The sequence below is a fragment of the Cornus florida genome, unplaced genomic scaffold (assembly GCF_030987335.1).
Source record: "Cornus florida cultivar Cherokee Brave unplaced genomic scaffold, ASM3098733v1 CherokeeBrave_3.0.0_Hap2_Chr10, whole genome shotgun sequence".
NCBI lineage: Eukaryota > Viridiplantae > Streptophyta > Magnoliopsida > Cornales > Cornaceae > Cornus > Cornus florida.
Window position 1 is genome coordinate 111107803 of NW_026775580.1, and position 17056 is coordinate 111124858.

The 17056-nt window shown below is 35.1% G+C and overlaps 2 protein-coding genes across 3 annotated transcripts; one reads left to right on the top strand and one right to left on the bottom strand.

The window, feature by feature from the left end:
- The first annotated feature begins 1136 nt into the window (after positions 1 to 1136).
- Positions 1137 to 8573, top strand: LOC132277129 (uncharacterized). The gene is made up of 7 exons (XM_059778876.1): positions 1137 to 1362; positions 1522 to 1654; positions 3263 to 3366; positions 4778 to 4949; positions 5112 to 5252; positions 5407 to 5632; positions 5732 to 8573. The coding sequence occupies exons 1-7, from the start codon at positions 1331 to 1333 to the stop codon at positions 8329 to 8331; spliced, it is 3408 nt and encodes a 1135-aa protein (XP_059634859.1). The 5' UTR covers positions 1137 to 1330; the 3' UTR covers positions 8332 to 8573.
- A 270-nt stretch (positions 8574 to 8843) lies between these two features.
- LOC132277130 (deoxyhypusine synthase) lies at positions 8844 to 13449 on the bottom strand. 2 transcript variants are annotated; one of them, XM_059778877.1, is made up of 8 exons: positions 13396 to 13449; positions 13029 to 13248; positions 12767 to 12934; positions 11926 to 12144; positions 11219 to 11305; positions 9765 to 9870; positions 9448 to 9683; positions 8844 to 9264 (listed from the first exon to the last, which is right to left on the bottom strand). In XM_059778877.1, the coding sequence occupies exons 2-8, from the start codon at positions 13221 to 13223 to the stop codon at positions 9175 to 9177; spliced, it is 1101 nt and encodes a 366-aa protein (XP_059634860.1). In that variant the 5' UTR covers positions 13224 to 13248; positions 13396 to 13449; the 3' UTR covers positions 8844 to 9174. The 2 variants fall into 2 exon arrangements, with proteins under 2 accessions (XP_059634860.1, XP_059634861.1); XM_059778878.1 differs by lacking the exon at positions 13396 to 13449 and having other exon boundaries at positions 12767 to 12930; positions 13029 to 13162.
- Positions 13450 to 17056: the final 3607 nt, after the last annotated feature.

The following is a 17056-nucleotide window of genomic DNA, read 5'->3' on the forward strand; positions in this document are numbered from 1 at the left end:
TCGCATGCGATGGGTCCATCCGCGTCATTGGTGGGTCCAGCTACTTCTATTACACGGATTTATACCTAATTATGGGACCACTATTAATTTCTTAACAGACTGGTGCATACCAGTTGATTGAGAAATTATTTATTTCTAAAATACTAAGATTCATCAAATTTTTAATTTTTTAATTGTTGATGTTGAAGTATACTAACTTTTTTTTTAATATAGTACAATTTTTTAAAAAAAGAAAATAGAGTTATAACTTATAAGTTCAATTTTTGAAAAATATTCACATTGATGCTGAATTTTTGAACTTCCAGTTATAACTTTTGCAAATTGAACAACGTAAATAACGTGGTTGAGATTAGTCTAATGAGAAATTTGATTTTTTTTCTTCAAATAATTTATTTTAGTAATTTATGGATTTTAGTATTTATCTAATTAAGCCATCTACTATTCCAATATTTTTTTTTTTTTTTTTTATCCATATCTTTCTTTGTTGAACTATAATAACACGAATTCAAAACGAATACTTGTGATAGAATATTTTGCATATATTGTGCATTTGTCATTAAACAATTAACATGTGTTCTAATAAAATGATGAACGTCATAATAAAATTTATAAATTTAATATAAAACAAATTGTTAAAAAAAATTTAGTTATAAAACTTTCTTTGAATATTCAAATATCATAATTTTGCTATAAATGCTGTCATTTGTTCAACATTAAAAATTTATTTATTTTCTAAAGAAATATAAGGAGAGGAGCGTAACTATGCGAACTGTTTACTATACATTTACTGTAAGTGCTTACTAAATTTAAAGCCGAACAATAATTACTACCCGTATATGTTTTATTTTGTTTTACTACAATAATATCAATATTGATCTCACTGCAATTTGCAATGGCCCTTATATATTTATTTGATTTTATTTTTAATTAAACAAGACATTGTTGGTCGAAATTTGGTTAAAAAGAAAAAGTCAGTCCTGTCATTTCCTGGGTCTTTCTATAACAAGATTTTGATTTTTTTTTTTTTTTTTTAATTGCTTTAATTTTCGGAAAAAAAAAAAAAAAAAAAAGATTTTGATTTTTCCTTTTCCTTTTCCTTTTCCTTTTCCTTTTAATTTATTTATATAAATACGGAAAAGAGAGGTCTTCGGTTAACGAATCAGAACCTCCCAAAACTTTAATCAAATCGTTTCTATCTTCTTTCTGATTCTTCCGTTCCTTCGTTTCAAAGTTCCCTAAATTGAATAATTTGATTGATTGCTCAGAAATTCATCTCTCTCCATCAACAAACAAAAACAGCAGATTTTCTGCATCAATTTTGGAGCCCATAATGCTACATAGGAGCTTCAAACCCGCCAAATGGTTAGTAATCTCAGTCAGTCAAAAAAAAAAAAATCATATATACATATTATGTGTGTGTTTGTATATGGATTTGGTTGATTGGAGTGTTTGATTCTGTGAATGAAACTTGAGGTTGTGGATGAGAATTTCTTGTTCTTTTGAAATTGATGATCTATGCAGCAAGACATCGTTAAAGCTTGCGTCGGCCCGAATAAAGCTATTGAAGAACAAGAAGGAAATACAATTGAAGCAGCTTAAGAAGGAAGTGGCTCAATTGCTCGAGTCAGGACAGGACCGGACTGCACGAATTCGGGTATGATATATATATGAGTATGTTTACACAGATCTGTATATAATTTTTTTTTTCCTTGTATGTATGTATGTATAAGAGTATGTTTACACAGATCTGTATATCGTTTTTTTTCCAATTTTTTTTTTTTAACTTTTTTATTAATTTCAGATGAGATATTTTCATAGTATGTACATGTGAAAATAGGTTTTTCTTTGCGTTCTTTCTGAAATTTATTCTTTATTGGCATAAAAATCTATTGCTTCTAATTAATTTGAGGTAATTATCTGAATAAAGGATGGTATGGGCTACCATAATAAACAATATGAGATTTAAGCAATAGCAGGAATTGGAAATGTTTATGAAGAAACAGCCTAAAGTACGAAACCCTACTGTATGGCAATGCTTTCACCATTCAAGATAATCTATTGAGTCATTTTGAAACGAATGAAATAAGCTGTTTACAAACACTACATATATATATATATATGCTGTTTACAAACACTACATATATATATATATATATATATATATATATATATATATATATATATATATTTCTGGTGATAATTGTAACCTAATTATTCAATGATCAAACCAGACGAATCTCTTATCTCAATCGGAGGAGAGTGGTGCAACTTTTGTAATTATTAGCACTGCTTTACAAATTTTAGATGATAGAATGCCTTATTTTGGGTTTCAGTATTTCAATGAACTTTATATTGCTTGTTGTAAGAGCCCCTTTGATCCTGAAGTAGTTGGCGAATGGTCATGTATAGTGAATTAAAAAATGCAGGTTGGAGACATCTAAGTGCACAAAACTGTTTGGAATAGTGTTAGTGCTAATTGAAAGTTTTTTTTTTTCCTCTCTCTCTCCATCTCCCTCCCAGAAAGCAAGGTACTTGTGTATTGAAGTGAATGAGAAAAGTGCATTAAGAGGTTGAGTTGTCACACCAATGTCCATAGTTAAGTAAAAATGAAATTAGCAGAAAAAGTTGTTCTGCAATAGCTAAGCTGGGGAGTAAACTTTTCGTGACTACTATAAAATTTACTAATTGAAAAGCATGCATGTTAACTAACAATGCACCTTATATGTTAAATATGCAGTTGTTGATGCAAGGAATTCAAAATTGTTTTTTCTTTTATCTTGGACGAAGGGGATATAGAGGCCCTCCATTTCTATGTTGGTTTGTTTTGGCACTTGAGGCAGGAGCATCAAGACAATTATAGCCTTTAAAAGTTGAAAAGCCTTTAAAAACGTGGTTGAAGATGATGCCCTTTTTTTTTTTTTTTTTCCTTCTAAAGTTTTTATTATTTTAATAATTTATGTTGGCACTTGGAAGTGATTTTATAGTTCGGCCAATGCGCAAAGTGCGTGTAGCCACTCCCCAACATATATATATATATATCTCACCCATACACAGATTGATATCTGTGGTCATTGTGACCATTGGATTTCATTTCTGAGTCTCAGCACAAAATTGTTAGCTAAATGAAACTCTTTTTTTTTTTCTTTCTTTCCAGGCATGTATCTTCTATATTAATCAGTGTAAATCAATATGGACGTCTTTCTGTGATTCTGTCACTGATCGAGATATATTCTAATTTATTTTTCTCTCTTTTGCATCTCAGGTTGAACATGTAGTCAGGGAAGAGAAAACAATAGCAGCATATGAACTTATTGAGATATATTGTGAACTTATTGTGGCACGCTTGACTATCATTGAGTCACAGAAGTATGTATAAATTTATACAATCTTGAATGATATCTTCAGTTTACAGTTTATAAATTTCAAGATTGGTTATTATTTTTACTGGTAATACTTTCATTATGCAAAAAGCCCAAAAGCATCTGGTACTTCATGCTTCTTCGTAACAGACAAAAGAATTACATTAAAAATCAAAATTATTTTTGTACTAAATGTAGTGAAGCTGAAAACTGGTTAATTAAAAATGATTTACACATTTCACTCTGAATCTGAAGCATATTATTCTCAATGTTTTCAGTAGAAATTGGATACCGTAATGAAACTTGTTAAAGGCAAAATGATTAAGGAAAGGAGCAACCTTATTATTGGAGTTGAATAGTGACTTAAATTTATAGCTTCGTACTCATCCAAAAGAGTTGTAATATTTGTGATTTGTATGTAATTACTGCAGTATTTTAACTCTCTTGTTATTTTACATCAACAGACTCTTTTAATTGTGAGAAAAGTTAGATATTGAGGAGAACATATCAATTGTGATCAAACTTGGAAGTTGAGGAGGACATTAGTTTTGGAGGATGTACAGTATATATTTGTGTGTGATAGGGGGTTGGTGAGATCGCTGAGATGGAGAGGTTGATTTTGGAAAATATTTGTCTTCACTCTAAACTAAATTAACACATGTACTTACCAAAAAATAAGTTAACAAATATTACTGTTGTATATCTCAGGATAAATTTGAAATTTCTACTCCACATGTCCTTACTCCCAACTCCTATGTTAAAAGGTTTATTTTACATTTTTGTACTTCGGTTTGATTTAATAATGTCATCATGCTGGAATTTCTATTTGAAAGATTGTTACAAGTCATTACAAGTTTGTAATGAGGTATACTTATCACAAGATTATTATGTTATACATATACCTATTGGGAGGTTTAATGTTACTTCTAGCTGAGAAATGAGGCATCTTTACCTGAAACATAGATCATTTTGTTACAAATTTGTAATTGCTGAAAGGATGGTGTAAGATTCGACTTTTTCAGAAGTGGTTTGTTCCAGCCGTATTGATAATAATAATAATAATTGTGGAAACAATTTGTTTTCAGATGCAGATAAATTTGAAATTTCTTCTGGAGCTTCGTAGTAAAAATTATTTACTCCCCCTAAGAAATTACGGAGTATTTCTTGTAGCAGTGTGTGTGGTGGTTTTTTTTTTTTTTTTTGGAGGGGGAGGGGGATCATGGCAAATAATTTCCACAATGCCTTTTGGTATGTTCGTTTCCATATGACACTGAAAATTTTTAAGTTATCCAATAGTAGGATACTTTTTTCTCATCTCATGGTTTCACAGCCAGACCTAGCCTCTTTGAAACTAGCCTTATTTTAAAATAAATGAATAAATAAATTATGATGCACTTAGACATCTTATATTTTTCCAGGAACTGCCCCATTGACCTGAAGGAGGCAATTGCAAGTGTAATTTTTGCGTCTCCAAGGTGTGCAGACATTCCAGAACTTCTGGATATCTCCAAGAATTTTACCGCAAAATATGGAAAAGAGTTCAAATCTGCAGCGGTTGAGCTGCGTCCAAATTGTGGTGTAAGCCGCATGGTGAGTATCTACAGCTTGTCTTTCTCTCTTTGATTATCAAAATTGCCCTGTGAAGGAATTTTCATTTAGACTTTGTGAAAGTTCAACAACATAACATTTTATTCCCCCCCGAATCAACAACATAACATTCTTGATCATACTTTTTATGATGTCTTGTTTCAGTTGATAGAGAAGTTATCTGCTACAGCACCTGATGGGCAGACTAAACTTAGAATCTTGAGCGCAATTGCAGAGGAACATAACATCAAATGGGATCCTAATTCAGTTGGTGAGGGAGATTCAAAGCCTCCTGATGATTTGCTGGTAAGATTTGACCATTTTCAGATGGTTCATTAATTCATTTAGTGCTTTTACTATTTCATCATGATAAAGCATAGGTGAGATCAACTGAAGAAGCTTACATACCTTGATTGGTGTTGCATTTCTAAAAATTTAATGAGTTGATCCAATTGAGCAGAATGGACCAAATTCTCTCGAGATGGCCAGTAAGTTGCATGTGGAACCTCCTAATGTCCAAGGTCCAAAAGACCAAGCTCTACCTAGTCATGACCAAAAGCATGATCCACCTGTAAACTCGGAGCAGAACTTGAAATCTTCGCCGACTGGCCAAAATTTTGCGTCAGCAGATCTTGGTGGCACTAAAACAACATCCACAACTTCTCGCCCTGAAGTGAGACCTTCAGGTACAGTATTCAGTCTTCAATTATAGAACTTACTATTATATGCCCCTTTATTTTAAATGTCCATCTTTTATTAATAATATGCATTGTTCTGTCCAACAGGAATAGGAGCTGAGAGGATGGAAGTCGAGCAATCATTTTCTAGAGATAGGAATGAATTTTCATTTGGTGTTCAAAATTGGAATATGGAATTTAAAGATGCAACCTCTGCAGCACAGGCTGCTGCCGAATCTGCAGAACGAGCAAGCATGGCTGCTAGAGCTGCAGCAGAACTTTCTAGCCTTGGCAAGATTTCAAGGCAGTATTCCACAGAATCACAGAAGTTAAATGTTCATGGTATAAAAGACAAAGGGCCTGGAAATTATGATGCTTTAAAGTTGCCAGGTGAACATCTTGCTAACAACTCAGTGAATAACTCCTTTAATGACAGAAATCCTGAGATCCACAATGAACAAATATATGGGATTGAGCATGATTACCTGGTGAGAAATTCTGAGGGGTTTTACCAGGATGGTCATGATGGTACTAAGAGGTCTAGTCAATCAGCTTCTTCGAGGCCGCGCAGGACTTCAATTGATGATGACGCACCGAATAGACTAGAAAAGGTAGATAGATATTCTCAAAGGGGCTCATCAGAAGACGAGTCTGTAAAAGCGAATGAGCATGTCATCAAAATGAAAATGAAGAAGCAGGAGTCTGAGGAAGAATTTGTGAGTGACCTACAAGATGGCTTGAAATCCGAGAACTTCAATTATTTTGGAGAAGAAACGATCACAAAACAATCCAGCAACATCTCCTCTCATTATCATTCTAGCACTCTTGGTGATGATTATGATGATACAAACTCTAACCACCAGAACTTGGGAAATGATGCTGTTCGCCCTTTTATGGCAGTTGATGAAGGAAACATTACTAGGGACAGTAGAGAAACAAGCTCATATGATAATGCTGCTGTATTTTTTGATGAATCTGGATCAGATGATGATGAATATAAGTTTGATATAGGGCCCAAGTATGATGAACAGGATTCCAAGTATTTCCTATCACCAGGTAGAAAATCACTTGCCCCTCTCTCACCAACTGCAGATTCTTGGAGCTTCAGAGAAGACACGAGTGGATCATTGGAGAAGTCCACTTCACATTTGCATTCTTCCAAGGAATGGCCCCCTTCTCCAATTTTTTCAGAAAGCTTTACTGAATCTGCAGAGCCTTCAAAACCAAATAACTTGTCACCTGTAACTTTTGATGATTCAGATAATCCGAATTCAGAAAGTGAAGATGAGCTGGACAAGTCTAGGCGTAGTGGGACAATGGATTCAAGTATATGTCCCCGGAAACAGAATGTTCACAGCAGTAACCATGAGCCAACACAAAGAGCAAGACATAGGGTAACAGGATCTTCATCTGTGAAGGAAGGAAATTCAAGATCTGACAGAAATCCGCGGCTAGACTCCTCTTCTGATGACTCAGATTCTCTGGAAGTACTGCCAAAGAACAACCGAGATACAGAATTAAATGCTGACTTCCAGAGAAGGTTGAGTTCAACTGAGCTTCCCGTCAATCAGCAGTCTACCAGACTCGGAAAACCCCAAGTGGAGTCGAATAATTTGGGCAGTGAATCATCTTTCCATGGTCTAGTGGATGAAGGAAACTGTGAGCAGGCCCTGCAATCTTCAAAGCTTCCATCGGTCCATGAAATTAGGGACAATGTTTGCACACCTGATGATACCTTGAAAGACGATGAATTTCTAAACCAAGCAAGTTCAGAAAGTGGAAAGGAGTTGAACTTTGGAACATTGACAGGTGGCCTTCGAAATAAGGGCTATAGGCTTCCGCCCATTCCTAAAAGTCCATCTGGTGATGCCTCATCTTCATCCACAAAGGTAGCCGAGGATAGATCTAGCACCATTGAGCATTCCGCTGGTTCCTCCCCAATCAGGGGTTCTATTAGTTCTGGAGTGAGCAAAAAGGTTAGTAACAAAACAAGCCCAAGAGCCCCTATCAAACATTACAATTCAGATTCTGACGATTCCAAGGATGAATTTTCTGATGATTCCAAGGATGAATTCCTACAACAGACTCGAAGAAGTGAGAGACGTGAGAGAAGCGAGAGAGAACCGCACCGTCAGAAACAAGGGAAAGAAGTAAATACAGGATCAATCTTAAGAGCTTCAGGTACATATTTTGATTCTGATTCCGAGGAGGATCTCCAAAAACAGACAACTCTTCCCAGTAGAGGTCATTCAGGAAGTGGATTTTCTCGTCGGACAAAAGCTTCTCCAAGTTCCAGAACAAGTTCTTATTCGAAGGTCAGAATTGGAACTGAGGCATCAGTTAATGCTGATTCTGGTGCAGAAAGGAAACCATCCAGGATTTTCTATGGTACCGAAACCCAGCCTAGACATGCGGGTGGTTTTGAGCAGTCAAGCTCTATGAATCTACCAGCATCTAAGCAAATGCCAGAACCTAGGATCCCATCACACGAAGAAAGTTCGGAATCATCTAGAGTGGAACAACCGTCCAGCGTTCCTCAAAAGACAAAAACATCTGATGGCATTGAATCTCCAAAGATGTCAGCTTCAAGTGGGGAGACAGCAGATGAAGAGAACACTGTCAAGAAAGCCAGTCATGTTCATCCTAAGCTTCCTGATTATGACCTAATAGCTGCCAGATTACAGTCTCTTCGATCAAACCAACAATGAACTTCGCATGACTTTATCATTGTGGTATGCCTTTATATACTGCATTATAATAATTGGGTTCTAGATTTGAGTGGACAAATTTGATGGATAAAAAATTATTGTATCATAATATGCTCTTCATATCGAGTCAAAATACAGTCCTACTTTTTTTTTCTTTCGACCATGTAAATTTGGAAGTACAATTGTTTGAGACATACCTATAACCAGTTTATGTGAATAGTACGGATGTTGGATTTGTATCATCACGTTTACTACTCTTAGCACCGATGATTCATTTCGCATAATACAGGCATTTGTAATTCATAATTGTACTCAGTTTTCATTCAAAAAATAAAAAATAAAATGAAATTTGTTTTGCAACTTCTTTCTGGTAGACTGAATAACTACCTGTTACCCACGGACATACATGATGATTATGAAACTTTTCAGACTGTTTTAGAAAAAGTGAGGCGGGTGTATCAAATGGTTTGTCAGGTTCCTGATGACACGCACACACAAAACAAATAATCTCATTAGAGGAATCCAAATGCACAGATTTCTTATTCCAAGAAAATTGATATGTCGGAAGACGTCAATGCTGACCTAATAATAATATGTCTCCCCAAAAATGCCTTGGCTACCTAAACTAGAGCTACCTCACAATGATATGGGGCAAGCATTGGATTTTTCCTAAGCATTTGTAGCTGTATCCAAATTCCCCATACCTCCAAGGGTATGTGGAGGGTTGTGGATACATCCTTTTGGGCTGTGGAAAAGTCCCTAGTTAAGAATAAATTTTAAATCGCTTCAGGGCTACATAAAGGTTAATTGACAAATATAAACTGCATCTTCCCAAAATTTGTATTAGGACTTGGTCTTGGCAGATTTCTTTCCCCTCGCGGCAAAAGATTCTGCAACTAGCAGAGGGAAGGCGATAGTTGCATCACAGTGTACCTAGTTGGAACCAGAAAAAGGAAGAAACACAATTAGAATCATGCTTCTACGTAACAACCAAAACAGTGACCAATACAACATGTCCATGCAATTATATAAAAGAAATCTATAAAGTCTACTATATAAGAAAGTTCAAGGTTGCCGGCCAATAAAAAGATGGATTAAAAAAAAAAAACGTTAAACCTTAACGGTCTTGGCAGAACCTCGGATTTTTCCCCACGATACAGCTTCATCAGGACGGGCACCAGAATCACTCCCATCATACTCCTGAGCCGTGTTGATGAAGACACCATAATCTGCTCCATTACGCATCATATTTGCATTGCAAATGTGATGCTTGGGCAGCCCCCCACCTAGAATTATCATCCCTGTCTTCCTGGGATTTGCATGGACGGCTTCACCATTCATGGCCCTAATATCTGTTCATATGACTAAGAATTGAAGATTCCTCATAAGCTATAATATGTCGCATGAAATTACAGTGAAGGGGAAAGTATTACCTTGCACTATATCAACGATCAAACCAGGGTTGCGGAAAGAATGGAAGTATAACATGTCCCCCAGTGAGCCATCTGTCAAGCCAGGACAGAAGACTGGAATATTGTTCTGCAAAGAAATGAATATTGCAACTGAGGTGTAATTAGAAATTACACAATCAGGTTATCAAGCCAACATAGGCACTTATATTGAGATAACACGCCAAACTTGACAGCATACATATGTTCCTATCATCCAATGCCTTGAAGAAATGAAGACAAATGTTTACTTTTTATATGCCAAGAGCTTGGCTTATTGGATAGGTTATGCTTGCATGCCAGCATGGCCATAAGATTCATTCTTAAATTCTGATTACCAACTGTTATGCAAGTTTCTTTTGTAATACTGTAACAAAGAGCTCAGTTAAATAATCATTTGTCACAATTTTACAGCATCCAAAAATATTCACAAACCAGATTTTGATCTATAATTTCCCACAAACTTGTTTCAGCACTTGGATGCACAGCACGAGGACAGGAAGGAAAAAAAAGGCTGGTTCTCAAAGCAACTACCCTGAGAGGTCGATATGCTACAGACACAAACACAATACAACATAGAGATAGTGGCACGTTGAATCGTAAAACGGTAGGACATGGGCATGGTGTGGACATGGCTATACGGAAATATATATATATATATATATATCAAGTAAGACTTTTATATAGCTTTTAAGTAATGTTCAATTTCTATACTAAGAGTTATATAATCTAGAAGATGGAGTTATGGGAATATTGTAATGATTATTATATTATGTACCATGGCACTACTTTATAATTAAAAACATGTCTTTTTGTCCTATATCAAAAAAGTATCATTGTATGCTAGACTTATAATCATGCGCATAATGTCAATTTTACTTTTCAAAAAAAATATATGTTCATATTTCCAACATCACCAGGCATGGCTACCTTAGATGTGTTTGTGTTATATAAGATTTGTGTTGAAGATTGTCCCAAAAATGTCAGCCGAGTGTCAGGAGAACATCAACAAGTGTCAGAGATAGTTAAATTTGTATACAAATTGGCTACATGTCCATAAAGAGTCGGACACGTGTCAAGAAATACATGCAAAGTGTCGGCGTCCTGCACATGAACGACACGAATACGGCTCCTCATATAAGTGTTTGTACTTCTTTGAAATTTCATATACAAGTGTTTGTATTTCTTAGACAATATGTATTTAGGATGTAGGAAGCAGCGCAAGTGCATGCAAAGGTACCTTTTATTTTAAGATTAATATAACATGTGGACCAATGCAAATCACCAAAAATATTTACATTACAAATGTTTAAATAAATAATAAATAATAATAATAAAAGAGAGAGGGAGAGAAGAAGATACAGAAGTAATATGATGAGAGTTTAAAAATCTTAAGCTTGCATCTAGAAAAATCAAGATACAATTGAATGGACACCCACCTTGTATGCCCAGTAAAGGTATGAACTCTCGTTATTTATTTCTTTCCCCAATTGAGCAATTAATTTAGATGGCGTCCATAATACATTCTGTGAAACAAAAAGGAAAAGGTTAGAACTGAAGTACATTATGTTCTAGCAGAGCATTGCAGGATTAAAAAAAAATAACTGAACAAACTATACAAAAAAGGAGCGGTCTAGTAAAAGAGAGAGAGGGTGAGAGATTAAAAATAAATAAAAAATCTAAAAGATAAAATGTTGTGTTTTTTTTTTGCAGTGGGTGGAGCATTCTATAAAATATCTACCAACCAATAAGCATGATGTATAAGGTATTATTCCTCACTAGTATGCAGATCCCGGAGAAACTCATTATGTACCAATCACCATTCTCTTTCTTTCATTACGTGGAGGCATGATGTTCGTATCTCTAACCAACATAATGCGATAGAGTTGCATTTTATACAGATCTAAACTACACTTCCATGCTTGAAACTCTTAATAGTCAAAGGCTTACATGGATCCAGAAAAATTCAGGTCTCAAGATCCAACCATAACTAAATTTGAGCAGAAAAATGCCAAAGCCACGCAACCAAGAAGCTAACAAGGTGAGAAAATGTTAAAATTAAAGTTTCCATAAAAAATAATAAATGTTTAGAAAGTTCTGAACTAGTTGTCTGTAGTATGCACCGAATCAAGGTAGAAAGGAATACCTTTACAGTCTGCTCTTCCAACATCTGGTCAAAAATTGGAATGATCCAGTCCTCAAATTTGCAATAGTTGTCATTGGGAACCAACAAGTTACCAATGCGGTTCAATCCTTTTGACCGTAAATGAGCTCCAGGCAGAGTAAAATCACCTTTATATGTGGGCGCAAGACATTTTATAAGATCTTCTTCTACACCACCAGCTGTTGTAACCACCACATCAACCTGCAGTCAGAATGCAATAATTTCAACATCTTGAGCATGGGAGTTAAAACTCAAGGCAAGAAAAAATTCCAGCTCTGAACAGCTCAAATTTCTCAATAACTTACGAGTCAAGTCAAGACGACCAATACATTTGGGGATACAGAATATACATTCATAAAGTTAACATTTGTATTAGATAATGTCAAAATAATAAAAGGGCCGTCACTGAAACTGTTCATTGAATTGATTGATAAAGATGTAAAATTACATAGTATGCCCGGATAGTTCACAACTATGCAAATATTTAAGGTGGGTATCACAGAACACTGAAAATGGTTCATCAATAATGCAGTTAGAACTTAGATCCCACTCAGGTATGTAACTGAATCCAACACCAAATTCTGTTCTTCTTCCTTTCCGAAGGACCACAATTTGAACATAATACATGGAACTAAAACTAGTTTAAAGTTCATTTGTTTTACGACATCATGGCTTGTTCTAATTTGTTTCAGCAACTTTGCTTTATCTGCTTTAAAATAAATAAATAAAAATGACTAAAGTTCCATGCAATTGATAGTAAAATCACGATTCAGAAACATATTTGAATATATCAAAACAAAACACTATCACATCACTCACTTACCATGTGATGTTGAACAAGATAGCGAATCGTGTCTCGAACACCAGACGATATGAGATTGGAAGTAAAACCCAGAAAAACCTTGCACTTCACGGACTCTCTAAATGCCGGGTCTCTCTCCTCCTCGCTACAATCTTCCGTCACACACTCACCAGCAAGGCTCCAGTCTAACTTCAAAAATTAGACAAATAAATTCAGGAAGAAAAAAAAAAAAAGTAAAAAAAAGAAACCCAATTTGGGGGATTTTCTTAGAATTGAAACTAACCATTTGATTAACGATGTCAATGGCCTCTCCGAGTTTGGAGGCTTGAAAACCAGTAGAGACCATGGACTTGAGAAGTTCAGAATAGTTCACCCCTCGGTTGAAATCATAGCCCTCGATCTTAAGACAAAAGCCTTCCAGAGTCTCTGATTCTTTGAAAACCACCGAGCGTACGCTCTCTAGAAGATGTTTTTCCATTGCTTCAATTACTTCTTTAGCTGTTCTGCGAATGTAAAGTGATTTGGTGATGTAAAGTGGTGCTTCTTGTTTTTTTCTTTCTCGTCATTTCCCAGCCACCAAACGGGAACTGATGCGCCGTTTGATTCCCGAGAAAGTGTAAGAAAAATAGGAAAGGAAGAGATAAACTAACCTGGGTTCGGAGCGCAATACCGAAATTGGGGCCTCAATTTTATTGATTTGATGCTCTCTGCTACACTGGAATTTTTTCCTTTATAACTTTACTTTTTCTACATAAAGTGACTAAATAGCCCTTTTGGGTTAGGGATGTCAATTTTTACCATCCCGCCGGAACTCCGCCCCGTTAATAAAAGATATGGAAACACTTTTTATACCGTTGGGGCGGGCATGGATACAAATTTTGTACTCGTCGCGGGTCACGGGGCGGGTAAGGATTCAGTGTACATATCCTAGGAGCCCCGTCCCGCCCTGTTAAGCATATAACTATATATATATATATATATATATATATATATAAACTTGGTATTAAATTTGCTTTTGTTTTGGTTATGGTGAAAGTTGGAGTTTAGAACTTCTTATGATTTGATTGTATTAAACTTTTATTTTTGTTTATTATGTTCTCTGAATTATGTTATGTGCATGTTATTTTTTATATTTTTGTTGGCATACATAATTTCATTTATGTTGTGCCATTCCCAGGCTCTCCAAAAACGTGGGAGAAAAAAATTTGTTAGCGGGGCAGGCATGGGGGCACAGTATTTCCCAACGGGGCGGGACTGAACATGAAAATCCAACCCGTCGAGGGTCTCGGGGCGGGCATGGACTTGACAAAAAATAAAAGGAGTGAGGCGAGATTTAGGAAAACCCGCTTCAAACCCGCCCCGTAGCCATCTCTATTCTAGGTCATAGTTTGTTTAGCCGGTTAAACACCTCTATCTGAGTAACTATTCGGTGAATTTAGGGCATGCACTAGACTAATACGTGCACAATAAATACCAACTCATGTACATCACAGATGGTTCAAATTAACCAAAGCATGATGGTCTCAGCACATTGAATATTTCTTCCTCCCCACACTGGATCTATGTCAGAAGACCATGTCGGCCAGCTCATATTCTACAATGGGTTTTGGGCCAAATTTTCTTGTTTGAAATATGGAAATTTTTTGATATGTGTGTAGACTATAAAGATAAATAAGAGACAGAAGAGTCCAACTCCCAAAAAAATATATAATAGTATATTATATGTAAGGCCTGTAACTTGGGCGGGTTAACCAAGCCCAATCCAAAATTTTTGAAATGACTTACATTCACAAATCGAGTTCATATTTGAGTTGAATTTTGTCAAAACCAGACATATTCGAGTTAGGCTCGAGCTCAACCCAAACCCAACCCAAAACCCAAAATAATAAATAATAATTTTTTTTTTCTTATTTTCTTCTTTCTCCTTTTCTCTCTCTCTCCCTGCCACCGTCCTCCCTGCCACCGTCCATGCACTTCTCGGCAATCCTAAAATGAACAGCGAAGCTTGAGAGTTGAGAGGGGGACATGCTTGAGAGTTGAGAAACAACGGCTGAAGCTTGCGAACGGCGAACCCGAACTGGAACAGCGGGCGATGGAAACTGAAAGAAATGGGTTTTGATTTTTATTTGAATCTTTAAAAACAAAAGAGTTGGACAATCAACAAAGTAATAGGTTTTGATTTTTATTTTTTGAACAATTTGAAATGATATGATTTTACTTTGAGCCAGAGTGTACCCAAAAAAAGAAATGGGTTTTGATTTTTTGAACAATCTGAAATGATATGCCGATATGGGTTTTGATATCGGTAATAGTTTTTGAACTTTTGATTCTTGCAGGTAGATAGATTAACTGAAATATATGGGTTTTGAACTTCTGATTCTTGTAGATTTTGTAGTTTGCAGTTGGAGAGAGAGAGAGAGAGAGGGGGGGGGGGGGGGGGGGGGGGCAAGTTCAGAGTTGAGAACGAGAATAGAGATTAGGGAGGCTGAAATGATATGCCCTAAAAATATATATATTTTTAATAATAATATAATCAAATATATATAATATATATATATATATATTTCCAAAAAAAAAAAAAATTTAAAAAAAAAAAAACACTCAACCCATCAACCCGACCTAACCCGCCAAAAAAATTGGGTCCGAGCTATGACCACAACTCATGTTAAGTATAATTCGGATTAGTCCAACCCAACCCAAATTGAGTGTGTAGATCGTTATCCCCTTCGAAGATCTTGGTAAAGGATGGAACTGCTGTAAATGCTTATCGTCAAGAGGTAGTTGATGTCTATGTAGAGGATGGGGTAATGTATATTATTTATTCATTGCCTGATAGGTTCCGGTTTTTGGAATTGATTTTAAAATGAGTGATAAAACTCCCCAAAAGGAGCTAATTAGTTCACAACTTTTGCACTATTAGCATTTTGTATAACCCGTAAATAATAATTATTGTTCCAAGTTATATTACAGGAGTTTTGTGATATTGTCCCAAGAATTTGATGTGCTGTGCAAATTGTACCATTCCAAAGCACTGGAATACGCTTTCTTGTATAAAATGGCAGATGCGGATAAGATTTGGTTTTGATATTCTTCCAAATTTGTGGTGATTTTGAATGAATGGGCTGGTAGTCCAGTTTATATGTAAGGAGACAGATAATCAGAAGAAAACAATGCCCAATATGTTTTATTCCAAGTTACTACTAGAAGAATTAGTCTTGAGAAAAGTCAAAATTTCAGCTTTTCATAATTATCACCATGATTGCAGTCAGGAACATGGCTCATAAATAAACATATAAATACATAAATCCCTCATGTTATTTTGGTTAGACACTCTAAAATGTTCATTGACACTTGCACTTCAGAGTATAATTCAATGCAAATATAGCCTGAATTTTCAATAGGGGGATGGAGATTTCTGCAAAATCATAGAATTTGCAACCTATAAGTTCTGCAGTTCAAGTTGACATGGAGAATATTTTTTTCTTTTTTTTTTAAAAAAAAAGAAAAAAAAAAGAGAAGCATACATATATATATGCTCTTTTTTTTCCACATATGTCGTAGGTATAACAGAGCTGATTTCACATGTATCTTTTGTACCTTAAAATGCACTGTAATATAATAGCATAATTAGTATTTAAAAAATTAAAATACATTAAATTATGAATAATGATGCCTGTTTTATATTTTGTGAAACACTCTTACAGTATATCAATGATTACATTTAAAATCATAATATTTTTAATGATTACGGTATATGAATGATGATAAAAATATAAATTTTTAACTGCCATACTGGTATCCAAATCGTCGTATCTGTGCACGAAGAGAAACAATATGTTTAGCCTAATTTGCATATAAAATAGCTGCACATTTGTTTATATTTAAAGTTTTCATCAAGTTGCCATTTGCAACGTCAAATAGAAACAAACCCCGTCTTTGTCACACCCTCAATCATCATACATTTGCTCATACCCACTCTCTGATTTGTGCATCTTGCATTAAAGTGCAAAACTCAAAGACAATTCTCACAGATATAAAAAGAGAAAAAGAAAGTGATTCCGAAATCTTACCCGCCTTGTGAAACACACTGTACTCCATATCTAAAAGATTGAGGGAGATTTCTTTTACCGCCATCCATATCAGGATATGATCATTGCCAAAATTAATTTAGATACATGATTTACTAGAATCTTATAATAATTGCGGGGGAAAAAAATTTAAAAATATGTAAATAACATGAAACATAATACTTAAACAAAAATTATAATGACGGTATAAATCAGCAATGAAAAGACGAATTTGTCAAAATTT

What these genes read in the sequence shown, in the direction of transcription:
- LOC132277129 (XM_059778876.1), top strand. Translation starts at nt 1,331, where the DNA reads ATGCTACATAGGAGCTTCAAACCCGCCAAATG. An exon ending in ATTGTGGTGTAAGCCGCATG is followed by an intron (nt 4,950 to 5,111) that starts GTGAGTATCTAC and finishes GTCTTGTTTCAG; the next exon opens with TTGATAGAGAAGTTATCTGC. An exon ending in AGCCTCCTGATGATTTGCTG is followed by an intron (nt 5,253 to 5,406) that starts GTAAGATTTGAC and finishes CCAATTGAGCAG; the next exon opens with AATGGACCAAATTCTCTCGA.
- LOC132277130 (XM_059778877.1), bottom strand. Translation starts at nt 13,223, where the DNA reads ATGGAAAAACATCTTCTAGAGAGCGTACGCTCGGTGGTTTTCAAAGAA. An exon ending in ATCTTGTTCAACATCACATG is followed by an intron (nt 12,145 to 12,766) that starts GTAAGTGAGTGA and finishes TTCTGACTGCAG; the next exon opens with GTTGATGTGGTGGTTACAAC. An exon ending in GATCGTTGATATAGTGCAAG is followed by an intron (nt 9,684 to 9,764) that starts GTAATACTTTCC and finishes TCATATGAACAG; the next exon opens with ATATTAGGGCCATGAATGGT.